Raw genomic sequence first — 21,823 nt, 5'->3', positions numbered from 1 at the left:
AGAAGTCATGGAGATCCACTGCAACCAAGGAAGACCCCAGTGTGATGATACTCGTACCACTGGACCTAGGCTTTCAAAGGTTGGCAAAGTGGAACTGCCCTAGTGCAACAGCTTTTCCACTTTAAAAATTCTCCAACACAGGTTCCCTATTATGTTGTATATGACAGACAAGCATCACACATTCCATCTTCTGCAGTCCCTGGTGTCTTTGCACCCTGTATCTGCCTGTTGGCATTAGTACATGAGTTTACCCATTGATGTCTGGGTGCCAAAACTCCACTGTATTGGTACCTGAAGTACAACCTCTTTGTTCTTACCTGCCGAGGTACGGGTGTCCAAGGGCCTGCTCTGCAGTGAGCCGATAATCTGGATTGAAGATCAGTAACTTGTTCAGGAGGTCCAGAGCATCTGGTGGTGTGCTACTTGGTAGGAGTTGATCAATCGAGGTTCTGGGCCTGCGAATGAGAGGTCTTGTCACAGCACTAAGCGAGTTTTCCAATAGGAAGCTCTCACTGTGGAGGGAAATGCCAACTCACCTGGTCAAAACTTTCTGCACAACGGAAGCTCCATAATCTGAGTTAATGGACTGCACATCTGTGAAGAGACAGAACAGGTTCACCATTCAGCACTGCCTCTGACACCTGATACAGGAAATGTCACATCATACCACTACACCACACCAGAATCAGCCATGCCTCCTCCTATACTTCAAACCACTGGTGCCCACGACTGTGACAGGACCAGCCTGCCAGTCATTTGACACAAGTGGTTATTGGGGCTGTAGGGGATGGGATTGGTTTGTAACAAAGAACAGTACAACACAGGAAGAGGCCCTTCTGATCAGAAATACAGGAGATTCTGCAGATGCTGGAAATCTTGAGCAATACACACAAAATTTAATCGTATCCATTAAGAGTACTGCTGCTACTTGAGTCATACCTAGGTGTCCCGGAAGTCCTGCAGAAACTCAAAAAGTCAAGCAGTATCTATGGAGGGGAATAATATACAGTCAATACTTAAGCACTGGAAAGGAGAAAATAAGATGGGGGGAGGGGATTTGATACAACCTGGCAGGTGATGGCTGAGATCAGGAGAGGGAGAGAATGAAGTAAAAATGTTTGGAGTGTCAGATGGAAGTTAAAAGGTTGAAGAAGGAATCTGATAGGAGAAAACAATGGACCATGGGAGAAAGGGAAGAAGGGAAGGAGGTACCAGAGGATATGATGGGTAGATGAAGAGAGGAGGTAAGATGGATACCAGAATGGACAATGGAAAAATAGAGAATGGGAAAGTGGGAGAAATAACTGGAAGTTAGGGAAATCTATGTCCATTCCGTCAGGATAAAGGCTATCCAGATTGAGAGTAGAGTGGCTTCATCATGACAGTAGAGAAGTCCATGGGCCAACATGCTGGAATGGGAATGGAAAGTCAGATTGAAATGGTGTGGTGGCATATGAAGAAAAGGTGCTTGATAAAGCAGTCCCCAAACTTGCATCACATCTCACCAATGTACATGATGCTGCACAGGGAGTACTGGATGTAGTAGACGACCACAGCAGACTCACATGTGAAATGTTGCCTCACCTGGAAAGACACTCTGGTAGTGAAGAAGGAGGTGTAAAGATAGGTGTAGCACTTTTTCTGCTTGCAGGAATAAGCGCCAGGAGAGAGATCAGTGCAGAGGGTCAAGTGGAAAAGGGAATGACATAGCGATCTTTGTGGACTGCGAAGAATGAAGGGGAGGAAAATGATGTCTTTAATAGTGGGATCCCATTGAAGATAGCAGAAGTCCAGGTTGAACTAATTAAACTTATGATGCCTAATTAGGGGTGCCACAGTAGCAGAACAGACAGCAGGACACTATACAGCTCTGGGCATCACAGTTCAATCTCTGGGTCCTCAGTAAGGCATTTATATGTACGTCCTCCCCATGGAATGCATGGGGTTCCTCCCAAAGTTCAAAGACAGACCTGTTAGTAGAATAATTGTACATTATCAATTGTTCCATGAAGGGAAGGATCTGACCAGCAGGTAGATGTCAGGGAAAGTACTGAAAGGCAAAATTGAAATAAGAAGTATGATGGGTTGGATTGTTTGAAGTGGATATATTTTAATGCTAGGAATATTATGGATAAAGGTGATAAACTTAGAGCATGGATCTGTACATGGAATTACAATGTTGTAGCCATTACTGAAACTTGGTTGAGAGAGGAGCAGAAATGGATGATTAATGTACCAGGTTTTCAACATTTTAGAAAAGATAAAGGAGGAGGTAAAAGTGAGGGGGGGTTGCACTACTAATCAGGGATAATATCATAGCTGCACTCAGAAGGAACGTCACTGAGGAGTCAGACACTGACTCCATTTGGGTAGAATTCAGGAATAGGAAAGGTGCAATCACACTGATGGGATTGCACTACAGACCCCCTAATAGTCACTGGGACATAGGGAAACAGATATGTAATCAGATTAAGGAAATGTGTAAAAATAATAGGGTTATTGTCATGGGGTATTTCAACTTCCCCAATATAAACTAGAAACTTCTTTGTGCAATGAGCTTCGATGGGGCAGAATTTGTTATCTGTATCCAGGAAAGTTTCTTAAATCAACATGTGGATGGTCCAACAGAGGAGGGACCATACCAGACCTAGTGTAGGGTAATGAAATTGATCAGGTGATTGACATTTCAGTGGGTGAACAGTTAGGAAACAGTAACTACAACTCCTTAACTTTCAAGATAGCTATAGATGAGGACAGGTTTGGTCCAGTGCAAGTTTTAAATTGGAGTACGTATTAGGCTGGAACTATGAAGCATTAATGTGGGACACCTTTTCACTGGCAACTCCACATCAGACATGGAGGGTGGTCAAAGATCAACTGCACAGAGTCCAGGAAAGTTACATTCCTGTTAATAGGAAAGGCAGGGTATGGAAAGATGAGAGAACCTTGGATGTCCAGAGAGGTGATGAATTTGTATGCAAAGCTTTGGAAGTTAAAATCAAATGAAGCACATAAGGAGCATAAGGAAGCCAGAAAAGAACTAAGGAAAGGAATTTGGAAAGCCAAGAGGGGCCATGAAACACCCTTGGCAAGTAGGATTAAGATGATCCTCAAGGCTTTCTTTACATGCATCAAAAGTAACAGGATAACTAAGGAGGGTGTGGGGTACTCCAGGATAAAGGTGGTAACATTTGCTTGGATGCAAACAATATCACTGAGGTACTTACTGGGTACTTTGCCTCAGTATTTACCAAGGAAAAGGATATGAAAGAGATCATTGTTGAGTGCATAAATATCTATATTAGTGAGTTTACAGGCCAAGAAGGAGGAAGTGTTAGATTTCCTACTGAGTATTAAGGTGGATAAATCCCCAGGGTTGATGGGGATTTACCTCAGGTTATTAAAGGATTCAGGAGAGGAGATTGCTGGGCCCTTGACCATTATCTTCATATCCTCTCTAGCCACAGGCGAGGTCCTGGAGACCCATTTAAAGAAGGGAACAATCTCCGGGTGATATAGAGGAGGATACTGGTGGGAATGATGGCAGAGCTGAGATGGCTGAGGTCTATGGAGATAGACATGTCCCACAGAAGAAACGGTTCTCAAATGGAAGGAGGGGGCAACCGTGGCTGACAAAGGAAGTTAAGGACTGCATAAAAGCCAAGGAAAGGGCATATAAGGTAGCAAAAGTGAGTGGGAAGTTGGATGTTTGGTTTCTGTGAAGGAAAATATTGTCTGTCAAATCTGTTAAGAGTTCTTCGAGGAAGTAACAAGCAGAGTGGACAAAGGAAAGGCGGTGGATGTAATTTATCTGGATTTTAGAAGGCATTACCCACATGTAAGGCTGCTTAACAAGCTAAGCAAAGATGAACCAGGAGGTACACTGTCTACTAAAGACTAGCACTGGGGCATTCAAGTCTGGCAGCCCAGGCCAAGAATGATTTGCAGAGGGCTATTTCCCCCTGGCATCCCCTCTGTACCTACTTCCAAGCACCTTAAAACTATGCCCTTTCGTGCTAGCCATTTCAGACCTGGGAAAAAGCCTCTGACTATCCACATGATCAATGCCTCTCATTATCTTGTACATCTCTATCAAGTCACCTCTCATCCTCCGTTGCTCTAAAAAGAAAAGGCTGAGTTCAGTCAACCTATTCTCATAAGGCATGCTCTCTAATCCAGGCAACATCCTTGTAAATCTCCTCTGCACATCTTTCCTATAGTGAGCCAAACAGAACTGAGCACAGTACTCTCGACTCTTAAAACTCAATGCCACGATTGATGAAGGCCAATATACCGTATGCCTTCTTAACCACAGAGTCAACGTGCATGGCAGCTGTGAGTGGCCTATGGACTTGGACCCCAGGATCCCTCTGATCCTCCACACTGCCAAAAGTCTTACCATTAATGTTATATTCTGCCATTATATTTGACCTACCAAAATGAACCACCTCGCACTTATCTGGGTTGAACTCCATCTGCCACTTCTCAGCCCAGTTTTGCATCCTATCAATGTCCCATTGTGAACTCTGGCAGCCCACCACACTATCCACAACACCTCCAACCTTTGTGTCATCAGCAAACTTACTAACCCATCGCTCCACTTCCTCATCCAGATCATTTATAAAAATCACAAAGAGTAAGGGTCCCAGAACAGAGTCCCTGAGGCACACCACTGGTCACCGGCCTCCATGCAGAATATGACCCATTTACAACCACTCTTTGCCTTCTGTGGGCAGGCCAGTTCTGGATCCACAAAGCAATGTCCGCTTGGATCCCATCCATCCTTACTTTCTCAATAAGCCTTGCAAGGGGTACCTTATTAAATGCTTTGCTTTAATCCATATACCCACATCTATGGCTCTACCTTCATCAATGTGCTTAGTCACATCCTCAAAAATTCAATCGGGCTCGTAAGGCACGAGCTGCCTTTGACAAAGCCACGCTAACTATTCCTAATCATATTAAGCCTCTCCGAATGTTCATAAATCCTGGAAGTTGAGAAGCATGTCCACCAAGGTAGTAATCACGAGATTACTCTCGTGCTTTGGAAGCACGAGATGGCGGTGCTTTGGAAGGATAGATTACAGAGCTCCTCTAGGGAGGCTATTTGGGTGGAATTGAGGAATGGGAAGGGTGTAGTAACACTGATAGGAGTGTATTATAGGCCACCTAATGGGGAGTGTGAGTTGGAAGAGCAAATGTGTAAGAAGATAGCAGATATTTGTAGTAAACACAAGGTGGTGATTGTGGGAGATTTTAATTTTCCACACGTAGACTGGGAAGCTCATTCTGTAAAAGGGCTGGATGGTTTAGAGTTTGTGAAATGTGTGCAGGATAGTTTTTTGCAACAATACATAGAAGTACCGACTAGAGATGGGGCAGTGTTGGATCTCCTGTTGGGGAATGCAATAGGTCAGCTGACAGATATATGTGTTGGGGAGCACTTCGGGTCCAGTAATCACAATAGCATTAGCTTCAATATAATTACGGAGAAGGACAGGACAGGACCTAGAGTTGAGATTTTTGATTGGAGAAAGGCTAACTTTGAGGAGATGTGAAGGGATTTAGAGAGAGTGGATTGGGTCAAGTTGTTTTATGGGAAGGATGTAATTGAGAAATGGAGGTCATTTAAGGGTGAAATTATGAGGGTACAGAATCTTTATGTTCCTGTTAGGTTGAAAGGAAAGGTTAAAGGTTTGAAAGCACCATGGTTTTCAAGGGATATTAGAAATTTGGTTCGGAAAAAGAGGGATGTCTACAATAGATATAGGCAGCATGGAGTAAAGGAATTGCTCGAGGAATATAAAGAATGTAAAAGGAATCTTAAGAAAGAGATTAGAAAAGCTAAAAGAAGATACGAGGTTGGTTTGGCAAATAAGGTGAAAGTAAATCCGAAAGGTTTCTACAGTTATATTAAAAGCAAGAGGATAGTGAGGGATAAAATTGGCCCCTTAGAGAATCAAAGTGGTCAGCTATGTGCGGAGCCGAGGGAGATGGGAGAGATTTTGAACGATTTCTTCTCTTCGGTATTCACTAAGGAGAAGGATATTGAATTGTGTAAGGTGTGGGAAACAAGTAAGGAAGTTATGGAACCTATGACAATTAAAGAGGTGGAAGTACTGGCGCTTTTGAGAAATTTAAAAGTGGATAAATCTCTGGGTCCTGACAGGATCTCCCCAGGTCCTTGAGGGAAGTTTGTGTAGAAATAGCAGGAGCTCTGACAGAGATCTTTAAGATGTCATTAGAAATGGGGATTGTGCCGGAGGATTGGCGTATTGCTCATGTGGTTCCATTGTTTAAAAAGGGTTCTAGAAGTAAGCCTAGCAATTATAGACCTGTCAGTTTGACATCAGTGGTGGGTAAATTAATGGAAAGTATTCTTAGAGATAGTATTAATAATTATCTGGCTAGACAGGATCTGATTAGGAGTAGCCAGCATGGATTTGTGCGTGGAAGGTCATGTTTGACAAACCTTATTGAATTTTTTGAAGAAGTTACGAGGAATGTTGATGAGGGTAAGGCAGTGGATGTAGTCTATATGGACTTTAGCAAAGCCTTTGACAAAGTTCCACATGGAAGGTTAGTTAAGAAGGTTCAGTCATTAGGTATTAATGCTGGAGTAATAAAATGGATTCAACAGTGGCTAGATGGGAGATGCCAGAGAGTAGTGGTGGATAATTGTTTATCGGGATGGAGGCCGGTGACTAGCGGGGTGCCTCAGGGATCTGCTTTGGGCCCACTGTATTTGTAATATACATAAATGATCTGGATGATGGGGTGGTAAATTGGATTAGTAAGTATGCCAATGATAGTAAGGTAGGAGGTGTTGTGGATAATGAGGTGGGTTTTCAAAGCTTGCAGGGAGATTTATGCCGGTTAGAAGAATGGGCTGAATGTTGGCAGATGGAGTTTAATGCTGAGAAGTGTGAGGTTCTACATTTTGGCAGGAATAATCCAAATAGAACATACAGGGTAAATGGTAGGGCATTGAGGAATGCAGAGGAACAGAGAGATCTAGGAATAACAGTGCATAGTTCTCTGAAGGTGGAGTCTCATGTAGATAGGGTGGTGAAGAAGGCTTTTGGAACACTGGCCTTTATAAATCAAAGCATTGAGTACAGAAGTTGGAATGTAATGTTAAAATTGTACAAGGCATTGGTAAGGCCAAATTTAGAATATTATGTGCAGTTCTGGTCACCGAATTATAGGAAAGATATCAATAAATTAGAGAGAGTGCAGAGACGATTTACTAGGATGTTACCTGGGTTTCAGCACTTAAGTTACAGAGAAAGGTTGAACAAGTTAGGTCTCTATTCATTGGAGCGTAGAAGGTTGAGGGGGGATTTGATCGAGGTATTTAAAATTTTGAGAGGGATAGATAGAGTTGACGTGAATAGGCTGTTTCCATTGAGAGTAGGGCAGATTCAAACAAGAGGACATGATTTGAGAGTTAGGGGGCAGAAGTTTCAGGGAAACACGAGGGGGTATTTCTTTACTCAGAGAGTGATAGCTGTGTGGAATGAGCTTCCTGTAGAAGTAGTAGAGGCCAGTTCAGTTGTGTCATTTAAGGTAAAATTGGATAGGTATATGGACAGGAAAGGAGTGGAGAGTTATGGGCTGAGTGCGGGTAGGTGGGACTAGGTGAGATTAAGAGTTCGGCACGGACTAGGAGGGCCGAGATGGCCTGTTTCCGTGCTGTGATTGTTATATGATTATATTACAGCCTATGTCATGCGACAGTGAGTATAGGAATAGAATGAGGTGGAGGATAAACGTGTGGCTGAGAGATTGGAGCAGAGATCAGGGATTCAGATTTCTGTATCATTGGGACCTCTTTTGGGGTAGGCATAACCTGTACAAAAAGGACGGGTTGTACTTGAATCTGAGAGGGACCAATATCACGGCAAGAAGGTTTGCTCAGGCTATTGGGGAGAGTTTAAACTAGAATTGCTAGGCTATGAGAACCAAACTGAAGGAAGGGGTGGTTGACTCACAAATCAAGAAAGCTTGTAGACAGTATGAGAGGTAGGACAGGCAGGTGATCGAGAAGGGATGGGCTCAGACTGATGGCTTGAGATGTACCAATGTTAATGCAAGGAGTATCATGAACAAAGTGGACGAGCTTAGAACGTGGATCAGTACTTGGAGCTATCATGTTGTGGCCAATACAGAGACTTGGATGGCTCAGGGGCAGGAATGGCAGAATGCCAGGCTTTACATGGTTCAGAAAAGGCAGGGAGGGAGGCAAAAGAGGTGGGGGCATGGCACTGCTGATCAGGGATACAGTCTCAGCTGCAAAAAAAGAGGAAGTCATGGAGGGATTGTCTACTGATTCTCTGTGGGTGGAACTTAGAAACAGGAAGGGGTCAGTAACTCTACTTGGTGTTTTTTATAGACCACCCAATAGTAACAGGGACATCGAGGAGTAGATAGGGAGACAGATTTAGGAAAGATGCAGTAACAACAGGGTCGTCACGGTGGGAGATTCTTATTTCCCAAATATTGATTGACATCTCCCTAAAGCAAGGGGTTTAGATGGGGTAGTTTGTTCGGTGTGTTCAGGAAGGTTTCCTGACACAATATGTAGATAAGCCTACAAGAGGAGAGGCTGTACTTGATCTGGTATTGGGAAATTAACCTGGTCAGGTGTCAGGTATCTCAGTGGAAGAGTGATGACAGTTCTATCTCCTTTACTATAGCATCGGAGAGTGATAGGAACAGTCACGCTAGGAAAGCGTTTAATTGGAGTAAGGGGAAATATGGAACTATCAGGCAGGAATTTGTAAGCATAAATTGGGAATAGATGTTCTCAGGGAAATGTATGGCAGAAATGTGGCAAATGTTCAGTGTATATTTGCATGGTGTTCTGAACAGGTACGTTCCAATGAGACAGGGAAAGGAAGGTAGGGTATAGGTGGTGTACAAAAAGTTCAAAAAACCAGGTGATGTTAGAGATCTAGAAAATTATAAGGCTATCAGGAAGGAAATTAAGAATGAAATTAGGAGAGCCAGAGGGGGCCATGAGAAGGCCTTGGTGAGCAGGATTAAGGAAAACCCCAAGGCATTCTACAAGTATGGTGAAGAGCAAGAGGATAAGACATGATAGAATAGGACCAATCAAGTGTGACAGTGGAAAATGTGGATGGAACTGGAGGTACATAATGAAAAAGACCTTGGTGATTGTAGGGATGACTTACAGCAGACTGAAAAGCTTGAGCAGATAGGTATTAAGAAAGAGATGTGCTGGAGCTTTTGGAAAGCATTAAGTTGGAAAAGTCACTGCGACCGGATGAGATATAGCCCAGGTTACTGTGGGAGATGAGGGAGGAGATTGCTGAGCCTCTGGCAATGATCTTTGCGTCATCAATGGGGACAGGAGAGGTTCTGGAGGATTGGAGGGTTGCAGATGTTGTTCCCTTATTCAAGGAAAGGATTAGAGATATCCCAGGAACCTATAGACCAGTGAGGCTTACTTCAGTGCTTGGTAAGTTGATGGAGAATATCCTGACATGCAGGATTTATGAATATTTGGAGAGGCATAATATGATTAGGAATAGTCAGCATGGCTTTGTCAAAGGCAGGTCATGCCTTACGATCCTGATTGAATTTTTTGAGGATGTGACAAAACATGTTGATGAAGGTAGAGGAGTAAATGTAATGTATATGGATTAAAGCAAGGCATTTGATAGGTACCCCATGCAAGGCTTATTGAGAAAAAAAGGAGGCATGGAATCCAAGGGGACCTTGCTTTGTGGATCCAGAATTGATTTGCCCACAGAAGGCAAAGAGTGGTTGTGGACAGCTCATATTCTGCATGGACCATCAGAGGGGTCCTGGGGTCTGGGTCCATAGGACATTCAAAGCTGCTGCACAGGTTGACTGTATTGTTAAGAGGGTATATGGTGCATCGGCCTTCATCAACTGAGTGACAGAGGATGAGAGGTGACCTGATAGAGGTGTACAAGATGAGAGGCACCAATCGTGTGGATAGTCAGAGGCTTTTCCCCAGGGCTGAAATGTCTAACACAAGAGGGCATGGTTTTAAGGTGATTGGAAGTAGGTACAGAGGAGATATCAGGGGTAAGTTATTTTACACAGATAGTGGTGAGTGCAAGTAATGGACTGCCAGCAACTGTGGTGGAGGTGGATACAATAGGCTCTTTTAAGAGACTCCTGGATAGGCACATAGAGCTTAGAAAAACAGAGGGCTACTGGTAGCACTAGGTAATTTCTAAAGTACATGTTCAGCACAGAATTGTGGACTGAAAGGCCTGTATTGTGCTGTAGTTTTTTATGTCTCTAAATTTCTATAATGCTGAGCCTAACAAAGACATTAGTCAGACCGCATTAGAGTACTGTCAACAGTTTTACCCAGCATAGTCCAGAAAGGATGTGTTGTCATTGGACAGAGTCCAGAGGAGGTTCACGAGGATGATTTTGGGAATTAAGCGCTTAATGTATGAGGAGCATTTGGCAGCTTTGGACCTGTACTTACTGGAATTTTGAAGAATGCAGGGAGATCTCATTGAAACCTACCAAATGCTGGAAGGACTAGACAGGGTGGATGTGGAGAGGATGTATCCTGTGGTGGGGTTATCCAGAACTAGAGGAAACAGCCTCAATATTGAGGGCAACCCTTTAGAACAGAGGCAATGAAGAATATTTTTTTGCCAGACAGTAGTATATCTGTGAATGCTCTGCTACATACAGTGGCAGAGACCAAGTCCATGCGTAAATTTAAAGCGGAAGTTGATAGTTTCCTGATCAGAGTATATGGTAAGAAGGCAGGTGTATAGGATGAATGGGATCCTGGGTCTGCAATGATGGAACGGCAGAGTTGACTTGATGGGCTAAATGGCCTAATTCTGCTCCTATGTCTACGGTCTTGAGGGAAAGTTCTAGGAACTAATGTCTAATGTCAGTTGAAAATGCTGGAGAAAACTTTTTGGGATAGAATATACGATAGGAACCCCATGGCCTAATTAGAGGACAGCCAGCATATTTTGTGCATGGCTGGTTATGCCTGACTGAGATTTTTGACAAGGTGACAAAGACAGATTGATGAGGGTAGGGCAGTGGATGTTATCTACGTGGATTTCAGTATTTGACAAAGTCCCTCATGGGAACCTAATACAGAAGATTAAAATGCATGGGGTCAGCGGTGAATTGGCTAGAATTCTGTAATTAATGGTGTTTTGCAGGGATCTATGCAAGGGATTCTGCCGTTTGTGATGAAAATAAATGACCTGGATGAAAATGTAATGGGTGGGTTAGTAAGTTTGTAGATAATACCAAGATTGGTAAAGTTGTGGATAGTGTAGAAGACTGGCAAAGAATATAGCACAATGTAGACCAGGTGCAGATATGGGAAATGGCAGGTGGGAGTTCAACACAGATAAATGTGAGGTGCTGCACCTTGGTGGAGCAAAAGGAGACAGTACACTGTTAAAGACAAGATCCTTAACACTGCTGCTGAGCAGAGATCTCCTAGAATTCAAGTTCAGAACTCTCTGAAAGTGGCTACACAGGTCGATAAGGTGAAGAAGGCTTATGGAATGCTTGTTTTTACTAGTCAAGGCATTCAGTTCAAAAGTCAAAAGGCTTAGTTGCAACTTTATAAAACTCTATTTAGGCCACATTTTGAGTATTGCATACAGTTCTGGTCACCCCTTCTATAGGAAGGTTGTTGAGGCTTTGGAGAGGGTACACAGATATACCAGGATGTAGCCTGGTTTCAAGGGCATGTGCTTTCATGTGAGGCTGGATAAAGTTGGGTTGTTTTCTCCGAAAAGCCGGAAACTGATGGGAGATCGAATAGAAGTTAGGACAAATAGTTAAAAAGTTCAGCTTGCACGCAGTCAGGCTGTCAGGAAGGGCAAGTAAATAGTGGGACAAGATTAGACCATAAGACATAGGAGTAGAGTTAGGCCATTCAGCCCATCAAGTCTACTCAGCCATTCCATCATGGCTGATCCCAGATCCCACTCAACCCCATACACCTACTTTCTCATCATATCCTTTGATGCCCTGACCAAACGGGAAAGTATCAGCTTTCACCTTAAACATACCCATGGACTTGACCTAATTATACCATTGGTTTCCTGTCATATATTCTATCCTTAGGAATTTTCTTCAGCATTTTCCCTACAACTGCCATGAGACTCATTAGTGTATAGTTCCCAGCACTTTCCCACAAGACCATAAGACATAGGAGCAGCATTAGGCCATTCAGCCCATTAAGTCTACTCTGCCATTTCAACATGGCTCATCCCAGATTCCACTCAACCCCATACACCACTTCATTCCCGGAATCATCCTTGTGAACCCTCTCTGCACTCTCTCCAATGCCAACATATCCTTTCTGAGATATGGGGCCCAAAACTGTTGACAATACTCCAAGTGCAGCCAGCAGGGTGGGTATCAGTGCATTTGGGGTGCAGAATCAAAAAGTGTAACAAATATAGTATTCAAAGTGTTATATCTCAGTGTATGAAGTATAAGAATAATGAACTTTTTGCTCATTAGACATAGGATAGAAAGATTTTGAATCCTTGTGTGTTGAGTTAAAAAACTGCAAGGGTAATAGGACCCTGATGGCAGTTATATACAGGCCAACAAATAGGAGCTGAGCTGAGAACTACAGATTGCAATGTGAAACAGAACAGCTGTGTCAAAAGGGCAATGTTATGATAGTTATGGGAGATTTTAACATGCAAGTAAATTGGGAAAATCAGGTTCATAATCTCAAGAGAGTGAGTTTGTTGAATGCCTACAAGATGGGTTTTTAGAGTAGTTTGTCATTGAATGTATGAGGGGATCAGCTATACTGGATTTAGTGTTATGTAATGAATCAGAGGTGATTAGGGAATTTGATATAAAGGAACCCATAGGAGACAAAGATCACAATATGATTGGGTTCTACTTGAAATTTGATAGGGAGAAAATAAAGTCTGATGGAGTAAAAGAAATTACAGTGTATGAGAGCAGAGTTGGCAAAAGTAAATTGGAAGGACATGCTGGCAATGATGACAGTAGAATAGCAATGACATGAGTTACTGGAAATATGAGGGAAGTGCAGGATAGGCGTATTCTAAAAATGAAGAAATAAATGACAAAACAGTACACCATGACTGTCAAGGGAAGTCAAAGCTAATATCAAAGCAAAACAGAGAGCATATAACAAAGCAAAAATTAACCATATAACAATTACAGAACGGAAACAGGCCATCTCGGTCCTTCTAGTCTGTGCCAAATGCTCTCAATTGTGCCCCTGCAGAAGATCCTTAGGATTTGGGAGCCCATACCAAACTTCCTCAACCATTTTAGGTGAAAAAGGCGCTGGTGTATACAGACCACGAGGTCCTCGGTGATGTGGATGCCGAGGAACTTGAAGCTGTTTATCCTCTCAACCCCAGATCCATTGATGTTAATAGAGGTTAGCCTGTCTCCATTCCTCCTGTAATGCACAACCAGCTCCTTTGTTTTTTCAACTTTGAGGGAGAGGTCGTTTTCTTGACGCCACTGTATTAGAGAGATGACTTCTTCCCTGTAGGCCACCTTGTTATTGTTTGAGATAAGGACAATCAACGTAGTCGGCAAATTTAATTAGCAGATTGGAGTTGTGGGTGGCAATACAGTCATGGCTATACAGGGAGTAAAGGAGAGGACTAAGGGACTCAGGGACTCAGTACACAGCCCTGAGGGGCTCCTGTATTGAGAATCAGAAGGTTAGAGGTGAGGGAGCCCTCTCTACAAATTGCTGGTGATCTGACAGGAAGTCCAGGATCCAGCTGCACAAGCCAAGTTCAAGGTCGAGACTTCTGTGCTTCTTGTAGAGCCTGGATGGAACTATGGTGTTGAATGCTGCAGTCCAAGAACAGCATTCTCATATAAGTATCCTTCTTCTTCAGATGTGTAAGGACGGTATGTAGAGCAGTGGCTATTGTGTCATCTGTTGATCAGTTGTGTTGACAGGAGAATTGTAGGTGGTCCAGTTTGTGTGGAAGCAAGCTGCAGATGTAATCCTTGACCAACCTCTCAAAGCATTTGCATATTATTGAGGTGAGTGCAACAGGACGCCAGTCGTTCAGGCATGTTTCGTTTTTGGTACAGGGACAACAATGGATAATTTGAAGCAGGAGGGCACTCTACACTGGGAGAGGGAGAAACTAAAAATGCCTGTAAACACACCTGCCAGTTGTGCTGCACACATCCTGAGTACTCACCCTGGGATTCCGTCCGGTCCCGCAGCCTTGCGACTGTCCATTTGTTGGAAACATTTGCATACCTCAGCCTCAGAGATGACCAGGTTGTAGGTTGTAGTGGTGCCTTTCCTCAGAGGCTCAGAGTTAGCGACATTGAACCTAACATAAAAGCGATTGTGCTCACCTGGGAGAGAGGCTGAGATGTTGGCAACACCACAATGTTTGGCTTTGAAGTCTGATGGTATGCAGCCCTTACTAGAAGTCACATGAGCTACTTGTTGTGAACATTGACTCAATCTTCCTATATTGTTGCTTCGCGACCTTGATAGCTTTGCACAGATCATAGCTGCTTTTCTTGAGCTCTAGTTGATTTCCAGCAATGTAAGCTCGATGTCGCACTGTAAGTGCTGCTCGCACAGAGCTATTGATCCAGAGTTTCTGGTTCGAGAAGACCCTGACTGACTTCTGGGGAACAATATCATTGATGCACTTTCAGATGAAGACATTCCAGTCAACACCCTGCAGCATGGAGGCCGAATAGTCGAACCAACAGTGGACGGTTTTAACTATGGCCACCGCTTGTTTCAGCTTCTGCTTGGCAGAAGCAGGATCGAAGAGTGATCTGATTTTCCAAAAGCTGGGTGAAGGAGAGCTTTGTAGGCATTACAAAAGGAAGTGTGTTATCTCCACAACTGCTCACCTGGATGTGCTGACAAAACTTCAGAGAGACTTTTGTCAGCAACCTTCGATTAAAGTCACTAGCAACAATGATGGCAGCCTCTGGGTGTGCAGTCTCCAGCGTGTTGATGGTCTTGTACAGTTCCTTGAGAGCCAGGTCAGTATCCACCTACGGCAGAATGTACAGCGGTGAACTCCCTAGGCAACCAGTAGGGTCTGCACAGCAGCACCAGGTATACCAGGTCTGCAGAACAAGAGAATTTGAGTGCATGCATCTGGGGGTCGCACCAAGCTTTTTTGACCATGAAACATACCTTCCTCTTTTACTCTTTCCAGTGCGGTGTTTTGATCTCTCTGCCCAGAACAGGGAGAACCCAGAGGGCTCCATGGCATGATCTGGTATCTCCTCTGTCAGCCAGGTCTCCACGAAGCACAAAATGTTGCATTCCTTTGTTTCCTGCTGATAGGAGATTCTAGCTCTCAGTTCATAAGTTATCCAGGGACTGCACGTTAGGGAGTGGCGATCGATTTGCATGCTGACTCAGCCTCACCAGGACACCAGCCCTTCTCCCTTGCCTCTGGCGCTTCTTCCGAGGTAGTGGCGACGTAAGAGATGCGTCTCCCATAGATTGCGCAAGCAGGGCATCCCATTGCAGAAAAGGTGGCACATAGTGGGCAAATGCCATCTTTCCGATGTTCAGAAGGGTCAGTCTATTGTATCTGATGTGACTATCAGCTACTTAAACAGAAAATGCTAAGAAAATCGTAGAAATTAGTATACCATAGATTTAGAACATAGAACACAGAACATAGAATAGTACAGCACATTACAGGCCCTTCGGCCCACAATGTTGTGCCGACCCTCAAACCCTGCCTCCCATATAACCCCCCCCCCCTTAAATTCCTCCATATACCTGCCTAGTAGTCTCTTAAATTTCACTAGTGTATCTGCCTCCACCACTGACTCAGGCAGTGCATTCCATGCACCAACCACTCTCTGAGTGAAAAACTTTCCTCTAATATCCCCCTTGAAGTTCCCTCCCCTTACCTTAAAGCCATGTCCTCTTGTACTGAGCAGTGGTGCCCTGTGGAAGAGGCACTGACTGTCCACTCTGTCTATTCCTCTTAATATCTTGTACACCTCTATCATGTCTCCTCTCATCCTCCTTCTCTCCAAAGAGTAAAGCCCTAGCTCCCTTAACGGAGTTTGGAACATTAACTAGCTCCCTTAATTTGGAACGGAGTTCGCAACATAGCCACAGTACATACTGCCATCTTGGTACTATGAACAGTTTTAGAGTCCTCGTCTAAGAAAAGATGTGCTGGCATTAGAGAGGGTTCAGAGAGGGTTCATAATGATGGTTCTGCGAATGAAAGGGTTGTCATTAAAAGAACATTTGATGGCTTTGGGTCTGTATTCGCTGGAATTTAGAAGGATGAGGGGGAATCTCATTGAAACATTTTGAATGTTGAAAGGCCGAGACAGAGTAGGTATGGAAAGGATGTTTCCCATGGTGGGGGAGTCTCAGACAAAAGGGCACAGCTTCAGAATACAAAAGTGTCCATTTAAAACGGAGATGCAGAGAAATTTCTTTTTTTACCACAGGCAGCTGTGGAAGCCATGTCATTGGATGTCTTTAAGGTGGAGATTGATAGGTTCTTGATTGGCCAAGGTATCAAAGGTTACGGGAAGAAGGCGGGGGAGTGGGGCTGAGGAAAGATAAAAATGATCTGCCATGATTGAATGGCAGAGCAGACAGGATGGGCTGAATGAACCTGGTCAGGTGTCAGGTCTCTCAGCGGGAGAGCATTTTGGAGATAGTGATCATAATTCTATCTCCTTTACAATAGCATTGGAGAGAGATAGGAACAGACAAGTTTGAAAAGCATTTAATTGGAGTAAGGGGAATAATGAGGCTATCAGGCAGGAAATTGGAGGCTTAAATTGGAAACAGATATTCTCAGGGAAAGGTACAGAAGAAATGTGGCAAATGTTCAGGGAATATTTGTGTGGAGTTCTACATGGGTATCTTCCAATGAGTTATGGTAGGGTAGAAAAGCAGTGGTGTACAAAGGCTGTAGTAAATCTAGTCAAGAAGAAAAGAAAAGCTTACGAAAGGTACAGAGAGCTAGTTAATGTTAGAGATCTAGAAGATTATAAGGTTAAGAGGAAGGAGCTTAAGAAGGAAATTAAGAGAGCCAGAAGGGGCCATGAGAAGGCCTTGGTGGGCAGGATTAAGGAAAACCCCAAGGCATTCACAAATATGTGAACAGCAAGAGGATAAGATGTGAAAGAATAGGACCTATCAAGTGTGTCAGTGGGAAAGTGTGCATAGAACTGGAGGAGATAGCAGAGATACTTAATGAATACTTTGCTTCAGTATTCACTAAGGAAAAGGATCTTGGCGATTGTAAGGATGACTTACAGCTGATTGAAAAGCTTGAGCATATAGACATTAAGAAAGAGGATGTGCTGGAGCTTTTGGGAAGCATCACTAGACACTAGAATACTACAGTACAGTACAGGCCCTTAGGTCCTCGATGTTGTACTGACCCATGTATTCCTTAAAAAAAAGTACTAAACCCACACTACCCCGTAACTCACTAATTTTCAAGTTGGATAAATCTCCAGGACCAGATGAGATGTACCCCAGGCTATTGTGGGAAGTGAGTGAGGAGGTTGCTGAGCCTCTGGTGATGATCTTTACATCATCAATGGGGACGGGAGAGGTTCCGGAGGATTGGAGTGTTGCAGATGTTGTTCCCTAATTCAAGTCAGGGAGTAGCAATATCCCAGGAAATTATAGACCAGCGAGTCTTACTTCAGTGGTTGGTAAGTTGATGAGAAGATCCTGAGAGGCAGGATTTATGAACAGTTGGAGAGGCATAATATGATTAGGAGTAGACAACATGGCTTTGTCAAAGGCAGATCGTGTCTTACGAGCCTGATTGAAAATTTTGAGGATGTGACTAAACACATTGATGAAGGTAGAGCAGTAGATGCAGTGTATATAGATTTCAGCAAGGCATTTGATAAGGTACCCCATGCAAGGCTTATTGAGAAAGTAAGGAGGCATGGGATCCAAGGGCACCTTGCTTTATGGATCCAGAATTGGTTTGCTCACAGAAGGCAGTTTGTTGACAGGTCATATTCTGCATGGAGGTCGGTGACCAGTGGTGTGTTTCAGGGATTTGTTCTAGGACCCCTTCTCTTCGTGATTCTTATAAATGACCCGGATGAGGAAGTGGAGGGATGGGTTAGTAAATTTGCTGACAACACAAAGGTTGGGGGTGTTGTGGATAGTGTGGAGGGCTGTCAGAGGTTACAGTGGGACATCAATAGGATGGAAAACTGGGCTGAGAAGTGGCAGATGGAGTTCAATCCAGATAAGTGTGAGGTTGTTCATTTTAGATAGATCAAATATAATGGCAGAATATGGTATTAATGGTAAGACATGGCAGTGTGGAAGATCAGAGGGATCATGGAGTCCGAGTCCATAGGACACTCAAAGCCGCTACACAGGTTGACTCTGTTGTTAAGGAAGCATACTGTTCATTGGCCTTTATCAATCATTGGATTGAGTTTAAGAGCCGATAGGTAATGTTATAGCTATATAGGCCCCTGGTCAGACCCCATTTGGAGTACTATGCTCAATTCTGGTCACTACACTACAGGAAGGATGTGGAAACTATAGAAAGGGTGCAGAGGAGATTTACAAGGATTTTGCCTGGATTGGAGAGCATTCCTTATGATAATAGGCTGAGTGAACTCAGCCTTTTTTCCTTGGAGCTGCAGAGGATGAGGGGTGACCTGATAGAGATGTATAAGATGATAAGAGGCATCAATTGTGTGGATGGTCAGGTTTTCTCCCAGGGCTGTAATGGCTAACATGAGACGGTACAGTTTTAAGGTGCTTGGAAGTAGGTACAGAGGAGATGTCAGGTTAAGTTTTTTTATGCGGAGAATGGTAAGGGCGTGGAATGGGTTACCAGCAACGGTGGTGGAGGCAGATACGATAAGATTGTTAAATACAGCTCCTCTCCCCTCCCCCCACTGGGAAGATCAGATCACAACCTGGTGCATCTCAAACCCTGCTACGTGCCTCTAGTGAAGAGTAAACCTGCAACCTCAAGGACAATGAGGAAATGGTCGGGGGAGGCTTATGAGGCACTCCAGGGTTGTTTTGAGGTGACAGACTGGCAGGCACTCTGTGAGCCACATGGAGAGGACGCTGATGGGCTCACAGAGTGCAACACTGTTACATCAAGTTCTGTGTGGACTGCAATGTTCCGGCAAGAACTGTCCTTTGTTATTCAAATAACAAGCCATGGGTAACAAAGGACATTAAGGACATCCTGAACGCTAAAAAGGGGCATTTAGAGATGGAAATAGGGAGGAGCTGAGGACAATACAGAGGGACCTGAAAGCCAAGATCAGGGAGGCTAAAGACAGGTATAGGAGGAAGCTTGAGTGGATATTCCAGCAGAACATGAGAGAGGTCTGGAGTGGTATGAGGACCATCACTGGGTTCTGGCAAACTAGCAACAGAGGAGCTGAAGGCAGTGTGGACAGGGCCACCAAACTTAACCTGTTCTTCAACAGATTTGACACTGTGGCCCCTGCCCATCCCTCACATGATTCATCTGTTATTGGCCCCCAACCAACACATACTCCACTCTCCCCTCCTACCCCTCCTCACAGCCCCTCTCCCTGCTCTCATGAATATACCCCTCCCCCACCTGAAACCACCACAGTGTGCTTCACAGCTGAACAGGTGAGAAGACAGCTGAAACGTCTCCACCCAAGCAAGGCTGCAGGCCCGGATGGTGTCAGCCCCAGGGTGCTCAAAGCCTGTGCCCCCCAGCTATGTGGAGTGCTTCACCATGTCTTCAACCTGAGCCTGAGTCTTCAGAGGGTTTCTGTGCTGTGGAAGACGTCCTGTCTCGTCCCTGTACCAAAGACGCCGCGCCCCAGTGGCTCCAATGACTACAGACCGGTGGCATTGACCTCCCACATCATGAAGACCCTGGAGAGACTTGTCCCAGAGCAGCTCTGGCCTATGGTTAATTATTTATGGCTTTATTTTGCTATATTTCTACACTATTCTTGGTTGGTGCGACTGTAACGAAACCCAATTTCCCTCGGGATCAATAAAGTCTGTCTGTCTGTCTGTCTGTCTGTAAGAGACTCCTTGTTAGGTACATGGAGCTTTGAAAAATAGAGGGCTATGGGTAACCCTAGGTAATTTCTAAAATAAGTACATGTTTGCACAGCATTGTGGGCCAAAAGGTCTGTATTGTGCTATAGGTTTTCTATGTTTGTATGTTTCTATCTTCATAAGTCATTAACAATGTAAAAATGGAACATGAAAGTAAGATAGCCAATAACATGAAAGAGGAAACCAAAAGGTTTTTCAGATATATAAAGTGTAAAAGAAAGGTGAAAGTAGAATTTGGACCGCTGGAAACTGACACTGGATAGGTAGTAATAAGGGTCAAGTAAATAGCAAATGAATTGAATAAGTATTTTGCTTTAGTCTTTACTGTGGAAGATACCAGCAGTATGGTGGAAGTTCCAGGTGTCAAGGGTTATGAAATGTGTGAAGTTACCATTACTAAGAGAAGGTTCTTGGGAACCCGAAACGTCCAAAGGTAATAAATCACCTGGACCAGATAGTTTACACCCCAGGGTTGTGAAAAGAGTTGGCTGAAGAGATTGTGGAGCCATTAGAGATGATCTTTCAAGAATCACTTAATTCTGCAATGGTTCCGCATGACTGGAAAATGGCAAATGTCACTCCACTATTCAAGATGGGAGACAAGCAGAAGAAAAGTCCTCTCAGCCTGACCTCAGTAGCTGGAAAGATGTTGGATTTGATTATTAAGGCTGAGGTCTCAGAGTACTTGGGGGCACATGATAAAATAGGTCAAAGTCAGAATGTTATCCTTAAGAGAAAATTTTGCCTGACAAATCTGTTGGAATTCTTTGAAGAAATAACAAGCAGGATCATTTGATAAAGAAGAATCATTTGATACTATGTATTTTGGATTTTCAGAAGACCTATTACAAGGCATCTCACGTGAGGCTGTTTAACAAGCTACGAGCCCACAGTGTTACACACTATTCTAGCATTGATAAAGGTGTGGTTGACTGGCAGGAGGTAGAGTGGGAATAATGGGAGCCGTTTCAGGTTGGCTTCCAGTGACTAGTGGTGTTCCACAGGGGTCTGTGTTGGGGCCACTTCTTTTTACATTATAGTCAACGAGTTAAAAGATGAAATTGATAGCTTTGTTGCAAAGTTTGTAGACGATACAAAGACAGGTAGAGAGACAGGTAATTTTGAGAAAGTAGAGAGGTCACAGAAGCTCTTAGACAGATTAGGAGAATGGGCAAAGAAATGGTAGATGAAATACAGTGTTGGGAACTATATGGTAATGCACTTTGGTAGATGAGATGAAAGGGTTGACTATTTTCTAAATGGAGAGAAAATTTTTAAAAAAGCATAGCCACAGGGGAACTTGGGAGACTTTGTGCAGGTTTCTCTAAAGGTTATTTTTCAGCCTTTGTCTGCGGTGAGGAAGGCAAATACAATGTTAGCATTCATTGCAAGAGGACTAGAATATAAAAGCAAGGATGTAATGTTGAAAATTTATAAAGCTCTGGTGAGGTCTCACTTGGAATATTGTGAGCAGTTTTGGGTCCCATATCTTCAAAAGGATATGCTGATATTGGAGAGAGTTCAAAAGAGGTTCATGAAAATGAATAGATTGTCATATGAAGAGTATTTGATGGCTCAGTAAAAATACACCTGTATCTGTAAGGTTCAACTGCCGGTGAATCAGTATCCTGGAAAAAAACTACACTATGAAGACAAAAGAGCTTGAAGCAACTCTGTAAAAAAAGGTTATTTAAAAGCACAAGACTGGAGATGGATACTAAA

At 43.6% G+C, this 21,823-nt stretch overlaps 1 protein-coding gene across 2 annotated transcripts in view; it reads right to left on the bottom strand.

The window, feature by feature from the left end:
- mapk15 (mitogen-activated protein kinase 15) overlaps window positions 1-21,823 on the bottom strand; it is a 186,601-nt gene that overhangs the window by 73,808 nt on the left and 90,970 nt on the right. For both annotated transcript variants that reach the window (XM_059971520.1, XM_059971521.1), the window contains exons 8-9: window positions 537-594; window positions 318-455 (exon numbers count right to left, since the gene is read on the bottom strand). In XM_059971520.1, coding sequence (XP_059827503.1) covers window positions 318-455; window positions 537-594 — 196 coding nt within the window. The remainder of the gene's footprint in view (window positions 1-317; window positions 456-536; window positions 595-21,823) is intronic.

This window comes from Hypanus sabinus, chromosome 6, assembly GCF_030144855.1.
Source record: "Hypanus sabinus isolate sHypSab1 chromosome 6, sHypSab1.hap1, whole genome shotgun sequence".
NCBI classification, from domain to species: Eukaryota; Metazoa; Chordata; class Chondrichthyes; order Myliobatiformes; family Dasyatidae; genus Hypanus; species Hypanus sabinus.
This window is presented reverse-complemented; position numbering and strand designations above follow the sequence as displayed.